Below are 20,919 nucleotides of genomic sequence, written 5' to 3'. Positions count from 1 at the left end.
TGTCTGTCAGCTATATATAGAAAATTTTTTCTAAACATTTGCTCCAAGGTAACTCCTGACTTTTCTACTTTCTATAAACCAGTATTTTCACATGGGCTTAGCTCTGAGGGGCTGTAAATTGCAGCTGGCACAAAATTTGGCCTGCTGGATGCTGGGGGAAGCCAGATGTCTGAAACATAACTCTGAAGCTGTGGCGGCTGTGTTGACTGCCGGCAAAGCTTCCTTTAAATGTTCGGAGTCCTAAAGAGCTTGGGGCAAAGTTATTTAAAGGACCATTTTCAGTCATATAGTCCTGCACCAGCCTAAGTTCTGCTTTGGTGGGCCTTGAGTTTCCGCCTCAAAATATCGGTTAGGTTGACCTACACACAAAAAACTGGGCCTTCTCGGTGGTGGCCCCAGAACATTGGAACTCATTTCCTATTGATTCGCACCCTGCCCCAGTGTTGGTGAGCGCCGGAGACCTTATTCAATGCTACCTTTCATGAAGATGGTAATCATAGAATCCTAGAGTTGGAAGGGGACCCTGAGGAACATCTAGTCCTGCAATGCAGGAATATGCAACTGTTCTATACAGGGATTGAACCTGAAACCTTGGCGTTATCAGCACCATGCTCTAACCAACTGAGCTAACTGGCCAGCTAGGGCATACCAAGTCCACCTGGCTCAGCAATGCCTACACAGACTGGCAACAGCTGTGCAAGGTATGGGGTGTTTTCTAACCCAGTAGATGCCAGCGATTGAACATGTGCTAATACCACTCTGATATTGCCCCTTTATACTAAAAATGCAGAGCTTCATGCAACTTGAGAAACCATGCATGTGTGCTTTTTTACAGGGCACAGAATTCACCTCTTCATGGTGCAGAAATAAGTACGTACAGCCTTGATGATGACTTCATTTCCTGAGGGAAGAAGGTGTACTATTGCATATGTAAAGATCTGGAACTTGCTTTATTTATACAGAACAAAAGCAGAGATTCTCAGGAAGCAATACTCACCTCCTTAGAGCCAAAGTACCACACAGCTTGCACATCTTGGTGTTCGGCTAAGGCCCGGCTCAAATGGTCCCGGTTGCCAGAGATGATGTTCACCACTCCACCAGGGACGTCCGAAGTGTCTAGTACCTGATAGAGAAGAGATGGACGCCATTTGTTGCACAGGTGACTGGCACTTTAAGACAAACTCCTAGAGAATTCTGGTCATATGACTAGAGCCTGGGAGGTTAGTTCATTGTAGCCTGGATGACACCTGCTAACGCAGTTGTTGTTTTCTTCAATTAATAGCTGTGCCCTGTATTGCCTCTGCAACTATTTCCTGACTACACCATTATACTGGTCTGCACCAAAATAAATCTTGGGAGGCAAGACTTCAAAGGTCCCATATAGGCTATGAGGCAAACTGGAAAGACATTTTAAAATATGGGTTTATTGGTAACACACCAAGGATTATGTAAATTCTGGTTTTTGTTTTTTTAAATAATGCAATAACCCCCTTGTCCTTGGGTTCTATACAAAATTGCCTGAAATTTCTTTTGTTAGGCTACAGCTCCAAAATCTTCTGGCTGGTGTAAGAGTTTGAAGTTCTAAATTGCACACTTTTTTGTCCCATTTGGGTCCCAGAGAACTACTGGGAGAGATCCAAAACATGTTGGAATACTTCAGGTGTGCCACAGAAGAGAATGGATTGTGCAGAATGCGCATTGTCATTTGAGGAATAATGTAACTTTTCAGATCTTGTGTGGGAAAAGAACAGCACAGAGAAATCTGGGGCATTGACATTCAACTGCATGTTACCAGCTGCCTCCACTTACCCCATCTGTCAGAAAATATACAAAACCAAAAACCCAGACACTGCACTATTGGGCAAACACCACCCCCTCCAGAAGCACGCAGTCCCACAGATATATGTGTGCTCCTTTTCATTCCATGTAAAAGTAGTTGGGGATTCAATGCCTGAACATTGCAGGCTGCTCTTGCTTCTGAATAATGACAGCTACATGTTCTTTCATGGGGAAATCATTGCATTTTCCTTACCAGGCAGCAGTAAAAGGAAACCTGGGCTAAATTTAAAGCACACTTGTATCCTTTTAACAATCGTGGCTTTCCGTGGAGAATCGTGGGAAATGTAGTTTGTTCAGGGTGCTCAGAATTGCTAGAAGACCCTTCACAAAACTACAGTTCCAGGATTTATTATTGCTTTTTGAAGGGTGGGGAGCCATGACTGTTAAAGTGGGATAAGAGAGAGAGAATCCCAAAAGGTTCCTGCCAGCAATTTTACAAGCTATTTGTGATAGTGATTTATGAATTAGTCACTGCGTAATTTTGAAATCACTTGTTATTAAAAGCCTTTAGTTCTCTCAAGGGGAAAATTGCAACTCCCTGCCAGATTTTTTGTATAAACACATTTTTTTTATTAGAGTAATAAAAATGAACACCAAACAACAGAGAACAGAAAGCTGCAAGCCATTGCTTACAGCAGGGATAGGCAAACTCGGCCCTCAAGATGTTTTGGGACTACAATTCCCATCACCCCTAGCTAACAGGACCAGTGGCCAGGGATGATGGGAACTGTAGTCTCAAAACATCTGGAGGGCCAAGTTTGCCTATGCCTGGCTTAGAGGCTTTTACGCAGCAATATATAGCAATAGTTTTAAGTTCTGTGTTCATTTCTCTTTCCCATCTTGCCTCTGCCTGACATTCTTTCTGTACAATTTTTGTCCACACTGTGCAGATAGGCAGTTACTCTTCCAGATGGACTTCTGCAGTCAAATAAAGGTTTTAGAAGGGATTTGATAGTCCTTCCTCAGGTCAGGTGTGGGGAACATTTGGCCTGCTAGATGTTGAACTACAAATCCCTGCAAACCCAGCGAGCATAGCCAGTGGAAAAGGCTGGTGGAAGCAGCAGTTTAGCAACATCTGAGAGGTCCCTCACACTTAGTAGGTTATGAAGCCATGCCATAACATGTAAAAATCTAAATTATTTGCCATGCCCTTGATTGAATGAATGCTGTGTTCCAACAATTGCTCTCTGCCATAATTCCCAATACCACTGATTTGGGATTAAGCAGCCAGCCACCTTTGAATTCTTCACTATTACCTGTTGAGCTGCCAGTATTATAAACTTGATTAAGTCTGGAGAGTCCTCATGGCTTATGAGGACACCCTCCCTGGAGTCCAAAGATGTCCTCTTCGGGTTCCAGGGAGGGTCTCCTCGCAAGCCACTAGGTGCTCCCCATTTATGCGCACTTCACTGGCACACATGGAGGCCTGGAACGTAACGTAAATGGGGAGTTGCCTGTAGTACAAATAGATTTTAAAAATAATAATTGAGGGGGAGTTATAGCTTGTTTGTGATTCTGAGCACCTGCTGCTCAAGAGGCCCCAAGTTCTTGACAAGGAGAAGACTGATTTCCCCCTCGAGTTGTTGAATTAATCCTAGTGGTTGAAAGATTGACAGTAACAGATAATTTCAAACTACGTGGCGATACATTCATGCATCAATGACGAAAAGGAGGTTGCATTGCTGACAAGAACCTCTTGAAGAGTCTGTGCGGGGAATTGGAGAAACTCCCTGTGTCTCCTTGGGGAAAGACTTATTTTATCTTTCTGCCCGTTCTCAAACCAGTTGCCATTGCAGCTGTCATCCTTGATGTTTTCAACTACACAGCTTTCTATGCTAAAGAGCCATTGGTTGCCCCGGCTACAAAATGTTTTGCAGTATCCTTACTTTCCTGAGGGGGTGCATTCACACGTGTGGCAAAGTAGGAAGCTGGTCGTGCAGCTCTGCTCTCGCCTCCCAATTTATATATGTGGATTGTGGTACTTTAAAGGCTAATAGTTTTAGGTTTCTCTGACAAATGGGCACTAGGCTACATGGATAAGGAATCTGTGGTGCAGATTCAGGAAGTTACTCTCTTTTCTTTCTCAAGCTGCTAATAGCTATCATTCCTGGTGCCTCTTCATATTGTTGTTTAGTCGTGTCCTGCTCTTTATGACCGCATGGACCAGAGCACACCAGGCACTCCTGTCTTCCACTGCCTCCCACAGTTTGGTCAGACTCAGGTTGGTAGCTTCTATAACACTGTCCAACCATCTCGTCCTCTGTCGTCCCCTTCTCCTTGTGCCCTCAATCTTTCCCAACATCAGGGTCTTTTCCAGGGAGTCTTCTTCTCTTCTCATGAGGTGGCCAAAGTATTGGCGCCTCAGCTTCAGGATCTGCCCTTCCAGTGAGCACACAGGGCTGATTTCCTTAAGAATGGATAGGCTTGATCTTCTTGCAGTCCATGGGACTCTCAAGAGTCTCCTCCAGCACCATAATTCGAAAGCATATTAATTCATATTAAAAGTATACTAAACAATGGCGATGAAGCAGAACCACCAAGTCACATAGATCAAATGGAAATGGTGTCCATGATGAGTTGCTTAGGGTGGTTGTTGTTGTTTTGGCCAAAGTTGAGCTTTTAAAAAAATATTAGCCAAAGTTGTTGAGCTTTTTTGGCAAGATCTGAATAAACAAAGTTTGATCTATTTTTAAGGACATGCACCAAAATCTACACTTCGGTTGCCATACGTCCGGATTTTTGGTGCTTTCCGCCCAGGCGCTGCTTCCAACTGTAGTATTCAGGCTATGTCTGGGAAATTCCACACGTATGGCAACCCTGGAGTTACTGAAGAGGTGGGCTGATAGTTTTGGGATAGGTAGGGCTGTAGCACACGCTGCTTTCTTTTTGAACCTATTATACAGACAGGAACTCAGTGCTGTGACTTCCAGGTCTTTTATTACAGTAGATACAGTAGTTTAACAAGTTTACTTTAGAGAAGTATGGTAAGATATTAAGTTTATATTACTCTTATAAGCCCTGATCTAAACCTGACTGGTTTCTTGTGTCATCCTCTCCTCTAGGCTGAAGTAATAAGGCTGGGGGGTTAAAACATGATGAAGATGAAGAGCCGTCATTTTAGCTCCTGCTCTGCCATGCTCCTAGAACCAGCCTGGTGAACCCACTGGGTTGCGGTGTTCTTGCCTTATGCAGAGCAGACCCACTGAAGTTCATAAACTTTAGTTAATCATGCCAATTCGTTCCAATGGGTCTAAGCAGGACAAGCATCAGATACAACCTTCTCTCTCTCTCTCTCTCTCTCTTTGCTTTGCCTGGTCAAATAGATGGAGAGTCTCACAGAAAGGCTCCTCCACATTCCTTGACTAAATTGGGACAAAACACTCTGGGCTCGGCACTATATTTTGCAATCCTTGGTGAGACAAATTCTGAAAATGCATATACAACATCTGCCAAAGAGGAGAGCGTGGTTTCCGCTTTGGCTGCTTTCATAAATGCCAGAGAGGAGATTCTTTCTTTTCCTAGAATCTGAAAGTGGGCCGTGAAGAAGAAATCGAGAACATAAAAAATTGCAACGAAACTCAAATCCGCACACCGAATCAGACTGGTATCCTGATCAACATACCCAAAGGAAAAAACAGAAGTGGGGAAAGGCCGCCATTGTGGAACGCTATTGTTGTCGGTTCCCTCTCACCCCGCAAGCAACTTGACCGCTGCTTAAGTAATCTTGTTATATTGTATTGGAATGCGGTTTCTGTATGTTATTATATTTGCTATTGTTTTGTTATGTTATTATGGAATTGCTACTGTTGTGCTATGTTATGAAATTGTTGCTATGTTTTCCTATCTTCTTATGAAATTGTTTTCATAGGATTTGCTTGAAATTAATCCCCTGTTTCTTGGTTGTAAGCCGCTTTGAGAATGAGTTTCTGGGTGGAAAAAGGGCACGCAAGTAAAATGAATGAATGGATGAAATGCAGATAATGGGATGTCTGCTGGTCCAATTCATTTAACACTTAAGCTCAAGTACAGGTAAACAGACAGAGTACCAATAACAATATTAACTACTTAATTGGATCACTAATCATATTGCAGGGACTTGCATTGCAGGGGGCTGGACTAGATGAAACTTTGGGTCCCTTCCAACTCGACAAATCTATTATTCTACTATATCGTTATTTATCCATGAATAACGGGCCAATTCACCGTATGCCCTTGCTACTGAAGTGTTTGCGTGTTGGACGTTTCTTTTTACGTAAAAGTACCACATACGGAGGTAACAGCTTGTTTCCTTTTGTTAATGACTTGTATTCATGTATTTACAGTGTAGTACTGATATTAGTAATAATATTCTCCACTCCAAACCAAAACCAAAACGACCTCAATGAATGTTGTTAGGATATATTTATTCCTACTTTCAGGAGAGGCTGCCGTGGAAGGCAATGGGCTCTCTTTTCACTAGAAATACAGGTGAAACTCGAAAAATTAGAATATCGTGGAAAGGTTCATTTCTTTCAGTAATTCAACTTAAAAGGTAAACTAATATATGAGATAGACTCATGACATGCAAAGTGAGTCATGTCAAGCCTTTATTTGTTATAATTGTGATGATTATGGCATACAGCTGATGAGAACCCCAAATTAACAATTTCAACTTTGGGGTTTTCATCAGCTGCACGCCATAATCATCACAATTTTAACAAGCAAAGGCTTGACATATCTCGCTTTGCATGTCATGAGTCTATCTCATATATTAAACTCCAGTAGCTAATGAAAACAATTGCTTACATAAATGGACTTTTCCATGATATTCTAATTTTTCGAGTTTCACTTGTATTTAAGCAGAGGCTGGGCAGACACCTGTCCCAGATGCTGTAGCTGCTGCAACCTGAACGGTCCCTGGAAAACCACAGATGCACTGACACCCTCCATGAAACTGCCTAATCTCCTTCAATAGCTGCCTACGCCTGCAGCCATCACTTTTACCTTCCGGCAGAGAATTCCACAAATTAATCCCATAATATGTAAGCATGAACTTCCTTTTGCCTGCCCTGAACTTTCCCCTTGTCTGTTTCACTGGGGGCTGCTGCTGCTGCCCTCTTGCGTGTCTGAGTCATTCCAAGAGCGGTTTTTGCCTAAACCACTTTCTTCATGCTGTGCCTACATTTTATAGAAACTTTCATCATATTCCCTGAACTAACATTGCCCCCCGTCCCCTGGGAATGTTTCATTGGAGGAGTTCATTCCCTGGACAACTATACGTGATACATGCCTAACCTCACCAAGCTGCACTGTTGCGAAGCCAAGTTCTGTATATTATTATTAATAATTATTTCATTTGTACACCACTTTATATTTTTTTAAGAAAGAAACCTCAAAAGTGGTTTACAACGTATTAAACTATCAAATAAAATTTTCCCACTCCCAATTTTTTAAAAAATAAAGAGGACATTTAGGCTGCATTTTGTACATGGGAGAAGAGTCTAGAACAGGGGTCAGCGAACTTTTTCAGCAGGGGGCCGGTCCACTGTCCCTCAGACCTTGTGAGGGACTATATTTTGAAAAAAAATATATGAACGAATTCCTATGTCCCACAAATAACCCAGAGATGCATTTTAAATAAAAGGACACATTCTACTCATGTAAAAACACGCTGATTCCCAGACGTCCGCGGGCTGCATTTAGAAGGCGATTGGGCCACATCCGGCCCCTGGGCCTTAGTTTGGGGACCCCTGATTTAGAGCACAAAACAACTGCATTAGGAACAGAAGGGATGAAAACAGGAAGCTTTCGTTTCCAGTCTTGAAAATTATGCTTATTCAAGCAGGAAAATGAAGGGAGGGTCCCATGACCTCCCCAAACTTCCTCCATTCTTCATCCCCAAAGCACCACCATTTGTGAATGAGGCTGGTGGGGAAGAGAAACCGAGAAAGCTTCTTCTTTCCCCTAAAGTGAAAAATTCATGAAGAGGTGTTATATTCATCTCTTGTCTTCCAGTTAGCAAATCACGTTTGACTGAAGTGGCTAAGCAAGACCTTTTTCCATTTCCCCCTTTTTATTCATTTCTTTGCAAAACAGAAAAAAAATGCACCTCTCTGGAAAAGCTGAATTATCCCCCCCCCATATCAGAGCCAAGTACATGTCTGCAACCGTCTTCAGTTATGCAACTTATAGAGGGCAGACTTCGGGTTTCCCCAAGTGAGGGAATTTGCATTCCTTCATGGGGACCACAGAAGCCACACTTGCCTCTGTTCATGCCAGAAGTTCTTTAAAAAGGGAACCGTGCGAGAAATCCCCAGGCAAATGGGACAAAGAGAAACCTCCATCGTCCAGCTGAACGAAAAAGTGGATGCCATTGCCCTGAAAATGACATCCCTGGAAGTGCAATGCGGTCTGATTTCCTCTCACCTGCATCCTCGGACTTTGCTCAGGTGTTGCTACTACTGACTGAAGAGGATGGGAGGCCGGTCTCTCCTTTTCTCCCCCTTCCTGCCCTTGACTCCTGGTATCTTGTACTACAAATGCAGCAAGCCACGCAACAGAAGCTATGGTTAATATCTGCCAGAGCCGCAGCAAGGTGAGCAGCTGGAGGAGGAGGAGGATGGAATCTAGCTAATGGGACGATGATGAGGGGAGTTGAAATCTTCCCCGGCTCGGATTAAAATCCAAGTCAGAGAAAAACTTTGGTGTACTGGTGTAGGTACAGTGAGTTGCTGAGATTCATATTCCAAGTCAAAGCATAGGAAAATGAGCAACATGGTGAATCTAAACCCTTCCCCTCTACAGTGGAGATTTGGGATCATATTAATGACAGATAGGGGAAGGAAAAAGGGGTGCATGTAGAAGCTATGCTTACACTGTCCCTTAAAAACTTGGAAAGATCCCAGCTGGAAAGATCCCAGCGATACTCTGGTTTGAATAATCTTGGTGCGCACACACCAAAGGTTCTAAGATCTACGCACTTAAATGCTAATGAATCCAATGAGAACAAATGACCACTGCATAAAACAGGGGTAGGCAACCTAAGGCCCGTGGGCCGGATGCAGCCCAATCGCCTTCTCTCTCTTTTTTTTTTTGCCAAATCATTTTTATTAACTTTTCCAATCATAAAAATCACATCATATATTTATAAATATCAATTGATCCATATAATCCAATTGGTCCAAATAAGTCCAAATAAATTGCCGAATTATTGAGTTTTTTTAAGACTTCCCTTGCTTCAGACAGTTAGGATTTTGATCCTCCTCTTAATTCCATTGCCTCCATAGTCTCGATGTCATACGTCTTCTTTCTGATATTATCATTCTTCCAATTTGTTTCATGCCACTGAGTACTTTCGCAAAGTGAGATAAAACAGCCAAAATCCATCATGACTGTGTGGATTTTATGTCCGTACTTTTTTCTACCCCCCTGGCGCGGTGCCTCTCGGCTTCAAATTCAAAGGTCCCATCTCAACAGCTGCCATCTTAACTTGACTTCGATAAATTCCATATTTTGTGTTTTGCTTAAAATCTTATCATTCTGGCTGCTTCAAAGTCTTTCCAAGGGTGGGGGCCTGTCAATGTATAAGTCCGTATATTTTAAAGTAGTTTATGGCTTTCCCACCCTCTCTGACTTTAGTTCACAGCCCGATCTGCTGCAGGCGACCTCTAATTAATCTGCGTCATAAATCACTCCAGACATTCCAAGAAGTCGGCTAAGTCTCTAATAAAGGTAAAGAAGCAACCAACGACCAGGGGTGTAATTATATCGTAAATTCTTTTCCACACAGCTTGTTAGCCCAATCGCCTTCTCAATCCGGACCGCGGACGATCCGGAAATCAGTGTGTTTTTACATGAGTAGAATGTGTCCTTTTATTTAAAATGCATCTCTGGGTTATTTGTGGGGCCTGCCTGGTGTTTTTACATGAGTAGAATGTGTGCTTTTATTTAAAATGCATCTCTGGGTTATTTGTGGGGCATAGGAATTTGTTCGTTTTCCCTCCTCCAAAATATAGTCCGGCCCACCAAATGGTCTTAGGGACAGTGGACTGGCTCACGGCTGAAAAAGGTTGCTGACCCCTGGCGTAAAAGACCATCTGAATGGATGGAGCGGACACACAGATACACTTTATTTGATCTACAAATGGGACAAGGAACCTCTTGCATCCCTGAGGGCCACAATCCTTTCCTGGGGTAACATGACAGTGGCGGGTGGCGCCAGAGACAAAAGTGGATGGAGCAGCCAGTGCAAAAACATTCAAGGAGGGTACTAAGCAGAGCCAGTAAGGGTTGAGGTCTGGCAAAAGTCACAAGGACCAGGCAGAGAGGCCTGGGGGGCTGCATTTGGGACTCAGACCCCCTGCACCCAGATCTACAAGGTAGGCTAGAAAGGAGAAAGAATCGTACCTGGTAGAAATCCAGGGCGAGTAATGGGAACCGCTCGCTGGGGACCATCACCACACAGTTGCCGCGGACGACAGCAGGAGCCAGCAAGCTGACGAAAGCGAGGAGAGGCTGTTCATCGGGGCAGGCGATGCCGATGACACCGAGAGGTTCCCGAAAGAGGAGGGAGGCGCCGTACAAAGAGGTTTCCTGCAACAGAGAGAGTAATTTCTGTAGATAATATACGTTAAGAGAAAAAAATAGATAGAAGCAGTAATAAGTATTGGGTTTATTAATAAGGAAAAGATATGGAAGGGAAGTCTAATGAAGAAACTTATTGTTTGCAAGTTGTTATATTCTTTATGTGTTTTATTATGTTTTTGACTTGATGATAGTAAGATGGTGTTGTAAAGATGTGATAGTGAACAATAAAGCATATAAAAGAGAAGCAAGCAGAATAATAAAATAACAACAACAACAACAACAACAACAACAACAATTTATTTATACCCCGCCCATCTGGCTGGGTTTCCCCAGCAGAAGGTGTTGAGTGAGGTTTGGGGGGTTAATATAAACTGTAAAAGGGGATAAAAACCCACCTCCAATGGAAGCTCCATGTGGACACCCCCCACCATCCAGCCCACTCCCCAAAGTCTGCCTTCCTCTCTAATTTGTCTAAGCGCAGACATCCTATGGTGGTCATTAAAAGACAAGAGACTAAAACACAGGGTGACCCAAACAAAAAAATATGTGCAAAACATGCCATCCAACTGTTTGGCATCTGGAAGGAGCTGCAGCTGACCCATAGCCTGGGCTGCGTCATCCCTTGGGATATAGGAGGTTTTGTGTCTCACTAATCCAGGATCTCAGCTGAAGGCCTTTCCCATCACCTGCTGCTTGATCCTTTTAACGGGACATGCCAGGAATTGACGCTGGGACCTTCTGCTTGAAAAATCCCATGCTTCCCTGCTGAGTTGTGGCCCTTCTCCCAAACCTTTCCGAGCTTGTAGAGCCAAGCCCCCCAAAAGCTATAGGGGTTGGGGAGTGTCCTATGGCATGTGCTCAGCTCTATGGCCCTGCCTGCCCGGTTCGCACCTGCACAGCTCCGCCGTATTTATCAGAGTACGCCGCCCAGTAGAAGAGCCGCTGCACGCAGAGGTCCACCTCCTGCAGAGCCGCCTCTTTCTCGGCACCGGCCAACGCCTCCAGCCGCGATGCAACCTCTGCTCGGCGGAGTTCCAGGTTCTCAGCCAGGTAGTACAAGATCTGCGCCCGGGCATGAGGCGTCTGCTTCACCCACCTGAGGAGGCCAACTCCGTGTTAGATGGGGGGGGAAAGGGCAGGTAGAGGAAATGTGGGTTCTGGTGGTCTCACATCTCCTGGCGATGTGCACTTTGGAGACCACCGAAGGCCTCGTTGCTCTTCCTAAGAATGCCTGAAGAGCTCCTCCTGGATCAGATGGAAGATCCCCACCTAGTCCAACATTCTGCTGCTCCCCCACAAGAGCCAGGCAAATGCCAGAGGGAGAGATGCAAAAAAAGGCAGAGATGAGTGAAGGCTGCTGAAGAAGCCAAGGAGTCTCCCCCTCCTGCTGTGACCAGCTGCCCTCCCCTCTGGTCTCCCAGAACAGAGAGAGGAATGAAGAGGGTGGAGCAAAGAGAGACAAGGCGGAGGAGCATTGCTGGGGTAGGACCCAGGGGACCTTCAGTCCTCGCAACTGCCTCACTGGAGCAAGACTTCCTGGGAAGAGTTGCTGTTATTGCTAGGCCTGTGCTGTTTGGTTTCTTGGGGGGGGGGGAGAGTTAACTTCACAGGCACCGGGTACTGGCCGGGTCCTCGCACTACAGTGGAACCTTGGTTCTTGAACCACTCTGTTCCCAAACGTTTCAGCTCCCGAACATCGAAAACCCAGAAGTCAGTGTTCCGGTTTTCTAATGTTCCTCGGAACGCGAACGTCCGATGGACGTAATCCATTTCAGAAGGACGTTCGACTTCCGAAACCTTCGAATTCCTTCCGCCACTTTTTCTGATTGGCTGACAGCTAGGCTTTTTGTGGGTCGGAAGCCGCGCCTTGGAATTCGAAGGTTTCAGAAGTCGACGTCCTTCCGAAACGGATTACGTCCAACTTCTGAGGTTCCATTGTACCACTAAGCTATGGCACCTTCCGCTGTGAATCTCCGCCTGCTGTCCTCCCTGCTCCCTTCATCAGGGAGAAATTGTGTTCTGCAAGTCATGTTGTGTAAGTCAAGTGTGCTCAGGGTGGCACCTAACGCAAGTCAGCACTAATTTTCCCATTAGTGCATTTGACTTAAGTTTGGACCCAAGATTTACAACTTGGAACCAACGGTGGGCAGGACCAAAGTGCCATGACTAGACCTGGCAGTGGGCAGACACCTCACACTTGCACAGACAACACACAAACACAAGCACAGGCAGCCGGGGGGGGGGAGTAGAGAAGGTTGTTCAGAAACAGGGGAGATTTAGGGCAGATCCACACATCCAAGGCACATTTAAAGCACATGACTTCCCTCCCCCCCACTGCAAAGAATCCTAGGAACAGTACAGTAGTTTGTTAAGTGTTCTGGGAATTGCAGCTCAGAACTGCAGTTCCGAGGATTCTTTGGGTGGGGGGAATCATGTGTTTTAAATATGAATCGGATGCATTTTATATTTATGCTGCAGATCTGTCCTTAAAACAGCTGAGCAGTGGCAAGGACGTGGGCTGATTTCCAGGAAACTCCGCCGAAGAAAAATAATTCAAAAAAAGAGGAGAAAACGTGAAAAGTCATTCAAGGGAACAGAAACAAGGCAGGAAAATGAGCAACAGCAGACACTGGAGGAGTCGCCAGAAACAACTGGTGGAAGTGGGGAGAGAGCATTCCCACAGATGACATAGCAGAAAAGATGGGTGTGGACATCTGGCAAAGGTGGAATTGGAAGCCCCTGAGCTTAATGTCATTGTCCAACACCGTCAGGAAGCGAAGTTGCCTGTATCTTTAGCAGCTGCCTCTACATCTTGTCGTTTTGCATCAAATGCCGTCTCTCCCCATCTGTCAGAAGCCAGGCCTTGTAAATCCCTATAGTGTCTTAAAAGGGAGGAGAACTGGATAACTCTCCCCCCCCCAAAAAAAACCCTGGAAATGATATTGTGATCAAGGGCCGGGATCCAAATATCTACTTGCAACATTGCCTGGTGAAAGTTTTAACGCTTTCCTGTAAAATCAGCAACCCCCACCCCCCAAAAAAACTACTCTGATTTTGAGAAGTCCCTTGGGGATTCAAAAGACGTTTGCTGTGTGGCATGGATGGCCTGATGCTCAGCAAATACAGGCCAAAGGAGGCTGCCTTATCTCAAGAAACACAGGCCATGGGAAGCGGCCTTAAACCAAAAATCAGGCCTGCCTGTATTTCTTCATTATCTCCTCTGTCATGCCCCTTTCCCTTCATCTCGCCATCCTGCAGAGGCCCATTGACTACCAGCCTCAGCAGTTTCCTAATTCCACTCTTAGATCCTGTGCCTCAAGCCTTTTCATTGCATCTGAAGATGCCCTTTGTCCCTGCAACCTATCAGGCTGTTGTCAAGGGCCTGTCAGGCGGACTGGATATAAGACAGCCACAGGTTTCTTGGGAAGGATGGGCTGTTGAGCCACTCTGGAAAACATCACTCTGTGAGGGGAACAGGGGGTCTCCTAATAACTCTCAGCACCATCAACCAACAATGCCCTCAAGGGACTTACAGAGGGGACAACCGGGGGGGGGGGGGAATGGAGCCAGGAGGAAATGTTCTGTGCACACCATACATTTAAAGTGCATGGCTTCCTTGGCGGAACCACGGGAACTTTAGTCTGCCCCTCACAGAACTACCATTCCAAGTACCCTAATAAATAAAATAAAATAAAATATGATAATATATTATTTATACCCCAGCCACTCTGGGCAGCTCCCAAAAGAAAATTAAAAACACAATACAGTACAGCATTAAACACTGAAAACTTCCCTAAACAGGGCTGCCTTCAGATGTCTTTTAAAAGTAAAATAGTTGCTTATTTCCTTGACATCTGATGGGAGGGTGCTCCACAGGGCGGGTACTCCACAGGGTGGGCGCCACTACCGAGAAGGCCCTCTGCCTGGTTCCCTGTAACTTGACTTCTCGCAGTGAGGGAACCTTCAGAAGGCCCTTGGCGCTGGACCTCAGTGTCCGGTCTGAATGGTGGGGGTGGAGACGCTCCTTCAGGTATACTGAAGCCGTTTAGGGCTTTAAAGGTCAGCACCAACACTTTGAATTGTGCTCGGAAGCGTACTGGGAGCCAATGCAGGTACCCTTAGCAAACTACAGTTCCCAGGATCCTCCGTTCCTGTTCCTTGGAGAACGTCACCCACCAGGTGTGCCCAAGGAAGCTTCCGTGCCAGAATCAGGCCCAGAGACGGATGAATAAGCATCTACCAGGCAAGCGATCATGAAGATTAACAGGCTGTTATGACTCACAACGGAATGCAGTAACAGGCATACAAATGCCTCAGCGTGACTTTTATTGCAGTTACAATCTTTGGATTCTGAGCGAGCCCATTGATTCGGGGGTTTTTTGTGCATAACTTGGCCCAGGAAGCCATGCGTGATCCTTAACAGCAGGAGATCCCTCTCCAGCCTCTGATGTGTGTCACACACATATTTGTTAAGAAGCACTCATGCCAGCTTGAGCCCCGCGGAGTTCAACACAGCAACTAATCCAACCAACCAAAATATATTGCAGAAACACCCTAAGGCCTGCCCGCCTCCCTGCACTGTGCCAGGCATCTTTTTCAGTGTGCATTCATGGTGATCAGCGATCGCGGCTCCATCTGGCTGGCTCTGCACGAGTCTTGCTTTCAGTAGTGCGCTTTGTGCCTACAAACCAGACAATACGGAGCAACAGGAGAGAAAAGGCTCGAATCGGCAGAGGGATTATGCAGCCGCTGCCCACATAAAAAGAACCTGTTGGTTATTATAAGCTGAACTATAGGAAATATCAGAGCTGTTTCGCAATGTTTCCAACAGCAATCTTCTCTGCGGCTTCCAAGATTGCCGCGGATTTAGTTCCAACCGGATGAAGTCGATGCAAAGGCCAAGGCCCATTGGGGAGGAAAAGAAAAAGAGCCACACAGCTGTGCATCTGTCAACAAAATTTTGGCTCGCCACCTAAAACTGGACATCTTGAGACCGGCAGGCACTCTATGTCTGTTGGTGAGGATCTGCTGGAGCTTCCAAAGTGAGTGGGTGTAAATCAAAAATCTTCTTCCTTCGCCTCGTTCTAATTCTTCCTCGGTTGAAGGCCTCGCTGAGTAGGGTCAAAAGTGAACGTAACCAAAATCTCATACAAACAGCAACTTTTGAGGTTGTTCAGATGCAGCATCCAACTGTTTTATTCTGTTTTTATATGTGTTGCAAAACTCCCAGAGTGACTGGGGCAACCCAGCCAGATGGGTGGGGTATTACTATTATTATTATTATTATTATTATTATTATTATTATTATTATTATTATTATTATAGAAAGAAACCTGATGTAAGCCTGCCACACTCTCCCCCGCCCCCTCAACACATGGAAATTCCTTCCGCCACTTTTTCTGGTCTGAGGCAAATTGCAGTCTCCTATTTCATCCCGCGAATGGCGAACCAAAGCTAGGATCAAGCTCTATGCTGGGAAAAATGCAAACCACTGTTTGCTGGGTTAGGGGAAATGGCAAACCATGGTTGGCCTCAAACTTGGAAAGAAGGGAGCTAATCATTATGGGCAATATTCAACAGAGTTTTTTTTCTCAGAGTAGACCCACTTGAAATAACGGAACATGACCAAGTTAGGTGCATTATTTTCCATAGGTCTGCTCTGAATAAAACATAGCTGAACACCGTCTTGTGTACGAGAGGAGAGGAAGGAGCAGATGAGCCTGAGGCTTCAGCACATCACATCAAACTGGGGACATGATGTGAAATTTGCCCTGGCCCATCAAGTTCTGATTCCGAATTCCCAGTGTGACCACAGCCAGGTGCTTTTGGGAAGCCTGATAGGTATGGCAGGGAGGCAAGCGCTCTCTAACAGCGTTTGTCTTAAGCACCTGATTTTCAGAAGCATATGGCGTCTGAGGCTGGACTGCAGATTCCGCTGGCTACAGGTGAAACTCGAAAAATTAGAATATCGTGGAAAGGTTCATTTCTTTCAGTAATTCAACTTAAAAGGTGAAACTAATATATGAGATAGACTCATGACATGCAAAGCGAGATATGTCAAGCCTTTATTTGTTATAATTGTGATGATTATAGCGTACAGCTGATGAGAACTCCAAATTAACAATTTCAACTTTGGGGTTTTCATCAGCTGCACGCCATAATCATCACAATTATAGCAAGCAAAGGCTTGACATATCTCGCTTTGCATGTCATGAGTCTATCTCATATATTAAACTCCAGTAGCTAATGAAAACAATTGCTTACATAAATGGACTTTTCTATGATATTCTAATTTTTTGAGTTTCACCTGTATATCGCGACTACTAGGGAACAGGCCTATCAATGACTATGGGTGTCACCTTATCCTTATCTTTAAGAAAAGGACCAAAGCCAGTGGCATATCGTTTCTCGGTTTACACTGGCCTTCCCTCCCTTTCTCCTCCGTGTGTCAAATTTTAGGCTAGTAAGCTCCTCAGGGCAGGGGCCTGTCCACTTGCATCGTACCTGATGGTGCTATTAAAAAAACCTAAACAACGGAACAGAACACAGGCTGCTAGCCCAGCCTCCTGAGAGATATGAGATGTCGTGGTTGAGAACGGAGCAGCTCTGGCAAGCGAGCAGGTGTATTTGCTTGCAGTATCTTCTCCCACTTTGTTTCATTTCCAGACCACCCCATTGACCAAAGTCCTCTAAGCAGTTTCTAGACAAATAAAAATCAATGAAAATGCACACCCTGTCACACTAATCATGAAACAAAGCACAATGCAACCTTCTTTTCCCTTTCCCCTGGTTTCCCCTCATGCCTTATCCGCAGCCGGCTTACATCACTACCTGGCCCGGTGCCACTTTGGCGCTGCTGGACTTTGAGATTCTCACCTGAGCAAAGTCTCCTGGGCTCAGCATCTTTGAGGGAAAAAAGCCCTCTGGGGGAAAACGACAAAGGCCCGGGGGGTCTGCAACTCACATTACGCACTCGGGAAGCTGCCTTACACCAGGTCACACCGCTGGTCTGTCTATCTCAGGCCTAGTTCGCCTGAGGCAGAGCAGCTGAAAGAGCCCATCCCCTACCCAAGGTGCACTGTGTAGCTCCCAAAACCAGCCAAGTTACTTTACGAGTATAGGGATTCCCAGGCGTATCTCTCCCCAACCCGTGTGCCAGTAAACAAAGAAGAATGATGTTGGATTACAGCCTTCATCTCTCCACAAGGCTTTTCAACCAAGATCGAGGTTTGTTTGTTTTTTGCCTGCAGCTGTACCGCATTCTTTTACACATAATTGTTTACTGTTTTATCATTTGTCGTCTGCTGCCCTGGGCTCCTTTGGGAGGAAGGGCGGTGTACCAAACGAATAACCATCCATCAATGAAGCTCCCAGCGTCCCTGGCCATTAGTCACGCTGGCTGGGAACCCAGTTTTCACCCACCAACTTCCAGAGGCCTACAGGTTTCCAGTCCTGTCCAAGAAAGGAAAGCCTGGCATAAATAAGGGAAGGCATTCCTTTGGCTATTTGGGCATTTAGGGCATTGCGAGTCCACATTAAGTAGAAGAAACATTCTAGAGGAAGGAGATGTTTTGGAATTGGATTTTACTTTGGTTTTTCCTACACCTGTATCCAGGGCCGGCCCAGACATTAGGTGGGATAAAGCCATTGCCTCAGGTAGTGACAGCAGCTCCATGGGCACCCTGATGCCTCAGTCGCTGACGCCAGCGATGATTTCTGGCAAGATGTCGCTGAGATCATGCGGCATCAAGAGAAACCTGCGCCAGTGCTAGCGGCAGAGGCAGCAGACCAAGTTTCACAGGGCAGGGAGGCACTTCTAGTTTTGCCTCAAGCGGCAAAACAGGACGTGTCATCCCTGCTTGTATGTCACCTTTCTTTTGCTATGGAACAAGGGACCTGAAAATCCCCAGGCAGTCTCCTGCCCAGGTACTGTTCAGTCTAAGTTCCACTGCTGCAAAGTGATGCCTTTAGAGGCCTTGCCTCAATGGTAGAGCCCTTGCTTTGCGTGCAGAAAGGTCCTATATGCAAGGCCAATTTGAAGAAGCCTGGAAGTACCTTTCAAAAGGGGCCTTGTGGCAAACACACACGATCAAGAAACAGGCTCTCAACTTGCACGTCTGTCAGCACCCTGCAGACATGCCTGGAAGGCGAACGGGGCGGAGCCTGCCACACACCTGAGGTTGTGGGACAGGTGAAAACATTGGCTCAGTTGAAAGGCAACTGCCATTGGCCTATGTATGTTAGGTTAGGGGGCAGGTGGGACGGGAAGCACTTCTGAAAACCCAGGACGCCCATTGTCAGCCTGGAGGTGGGGAGGAGGCCAGTCCAACTGACTCGAGGGGTAGGATGGCAATCTTTTCCCAAGAATATGGCAAAGACCGTTGCCTCTGTTGGCTTGTCAAGATCAAAATTGCCTCTGGCTCAAGAAATGAAACACCTGGCCAAACAAAGGAGCAGCAATGCCGCGAGCGATTTGCCTGCCTCTTTTTGTGTGTGTGCATGTGCCAAAATTGTTCACAAGGAAGAGCCTAATCACAATTCCAGAGAGTTCTGCCCCCTGGCCTCCCTTGGCAGGCAGGCAGGCAGCGCAATGCATAATTGCTGTTCTTGCAAACAGAGCACTTCATCGCAAATCCATCTTCTCATGTCAATTAAGACATTTTAAAGACTTGTTACTCTTGTAGGACATGCTTCGTTATCAGATAATTAATCAAAATGTGGTTTTCTTGTTTTAAAAAGCGACATACTGTACATTCATCAATAACTCCAAATGCATGTAAAATATATTGAACTGTATTACAACAGAGGCAAAACTATAAAGGTATATCTGGGGCCTCACGAACCCTGGAGACCTCATCCCACTGCTCAAACTCGAAACTTTTTCGGAGAACAATGTAACCCCTGCTTTACAGTTCCATAGCAGAGCTTTTTGTATTTTCTGTTACATTAAGTTATTTATTTAGGACTGAATAGTCTTACCTGCAGTGCAGCAGCAGTGAAGGACTTTTGGACTCTGGACATAAGCCACATCCACACCACACACATTTAAAGTGTTATGACATCACTTGAAATAGCCGTGGTTTCCCCCAAAGAATTCTGGGAAGTGTAGTTCGTTAAGGGTGCTGGGAGCTCTTCGGAGACCCTTATTCCCCTCACAGAGCTACAATTCCCAGAGTTCCCTGGGAAAAGGGATTGATTGTTAAACCACTCTGGGAATTGCAGCTCTGCAAAGTGAATAGGGGGTCTCCGGAGAACCCTCAGCACCCTTAACGACAGTTCCTAGAATTCTTAGGGGAAAGCCATGGCTGTTTAAAGAGGTATCATGGTTGACATCCTATGCCCTTAAAAAACGGGGGGGGGGGGTTGTTATTGGGATGTTTTATTTTGATTATGTATTTTGTGGTTTTATAATTTGATTTTGTTCTGTGAACCACCCTGAGACCTCCAGGTATAAGGCGGTATATCAATTTTAACAACAACAACAACATGGACGAGACCTTTATGGACTTAATGTGGACAGTTACAGGTGGGTAGCCATGTTGGTCTGCCATAGTCAAAACAAAATAGAAAATTCTTTCCAGTAGCACCTTAGAGACCAACTGAGTTTGTTCTTGGTATGAGCTTTCGTGTGCATGCACACTTCTTCAGATACCAAGAACAAACTCAGTTGGTCTCTAAGGTGCTACTGGAAAGAATTTTCTATTTTGTTTTAATGTGGACAGTCCTCTTTGAATGGCAAAATGTCTGCGTTTTGGGGGCCTTTTCTGCTGAGTGGGGCCAAACCCTCAATCCCTACCCTGAAGGCACCACTGCTTACCTGACTCCCATTGAGGCCGTGGCTCTCCTCTGCCCCCCAAGTCCTTCCCCTGCTCAGACTCACCCCGGAGCAGCCTTGTGAGCGGCTTCCACAGCGTTACGGATGTCTTTGACGCCCCCGTCTGCCACGTAAGCTGCTATCTTGCCAGCGTGGTCAAGGATGGCTCGGGAACTCATGGAGTCTGGCCTCTTCTGCGCACCCCCGTAGTACAGCTTGTAGGTTCGGTCCACACTGCCATCACAGAGGAGAAGGGAAAGGGGTAAAGGCCCAGCATTTTGTGCCGCTACCTCACTGGGCTGCTTGTTTCAGAGAAAACGCCACACTTCCCGAGTGTCACCTTTTGTCACGAAGTCCAAAATGGCACAGATTTCTTGCTCAGCCCCTACTACACAAGCCCCCTAATTCCCGGACTTTTAGCCTGCGAATTAAGATCGCAATAAAAGGCTTGTCTAACCCTATTTGCACAGTAAATAGCTAGATGTGAATTCTTCCATGCGGGGGAAAAAGACACCTCCCTTCTCCTCAGTTCATCTCTTCAGGAAGCCACCCATTCTAGTGGCTGTGCTGAGCATAAGCAAAAAGAGAAGGTGGAGAGGGCTTGCAAAGGATTAGGGGAAAGAACTCTTGAGGTTAGGCTCAGGGTGGATTTGATTTAAATCACAATTTAAATCACTATTCAGTAAGACTTGATTTAAATC

The 20,919-nt window shown here is 45.6% G+C and overlaps 1 protein-coding gene across 1 annotated transcript in view; it reads right to left on the bottom strand.

Moving 5' to 3' along the window:
• ALDH16A1 (aldehyde dehydrogenase 16 family member A1) overlaps positions 1-20,919 on the bottom strand; it is a 45,046-nt gene that overhangs the window by 2,613 nt on the left and 21,514 nt on the right. Inside the window, exons 15-18 of the mRNA XM_033169207.1 lie at positions 20,285-20,452; positions 11,296-11,500; positions 10,225-10,410; positions 998-1,123 (exon numbers count right to left, since the gene is read on the bottom strand). Coding sequence (XP_033025098.1) covers positions 998-1,123; positions 10,225-10,410; positions 11,296-11,500; positions 20,285-20,452 — 685 coding nt within the window. The remainder of the gene's footprint in view (positions 1-997; positions 1,124-10,224; positions 10,411-11,295; positions 11,501-20,284; positions 20,453-20,919) is intronic.

Source organism: Lacerta agilis, chromosome 14, assembly GCF_009819535.1.
Source record: "Lacerta agilis isolate rLacAgi1 chromosome 14, rLacAgi1.pri, whole genome shotgun sequence".
Lineage (NCBI taxonomy): Eukaryota > Metazoa > Chordata > Lepidosauria > Squamata > Lacertidae > Lacerta > Lacerta agilis.
The sequence above is the reverse complement of the archived record's forward strand: the minus strand, read 5'-3'. Positions and strand labels throughout refer to the sequence as shown.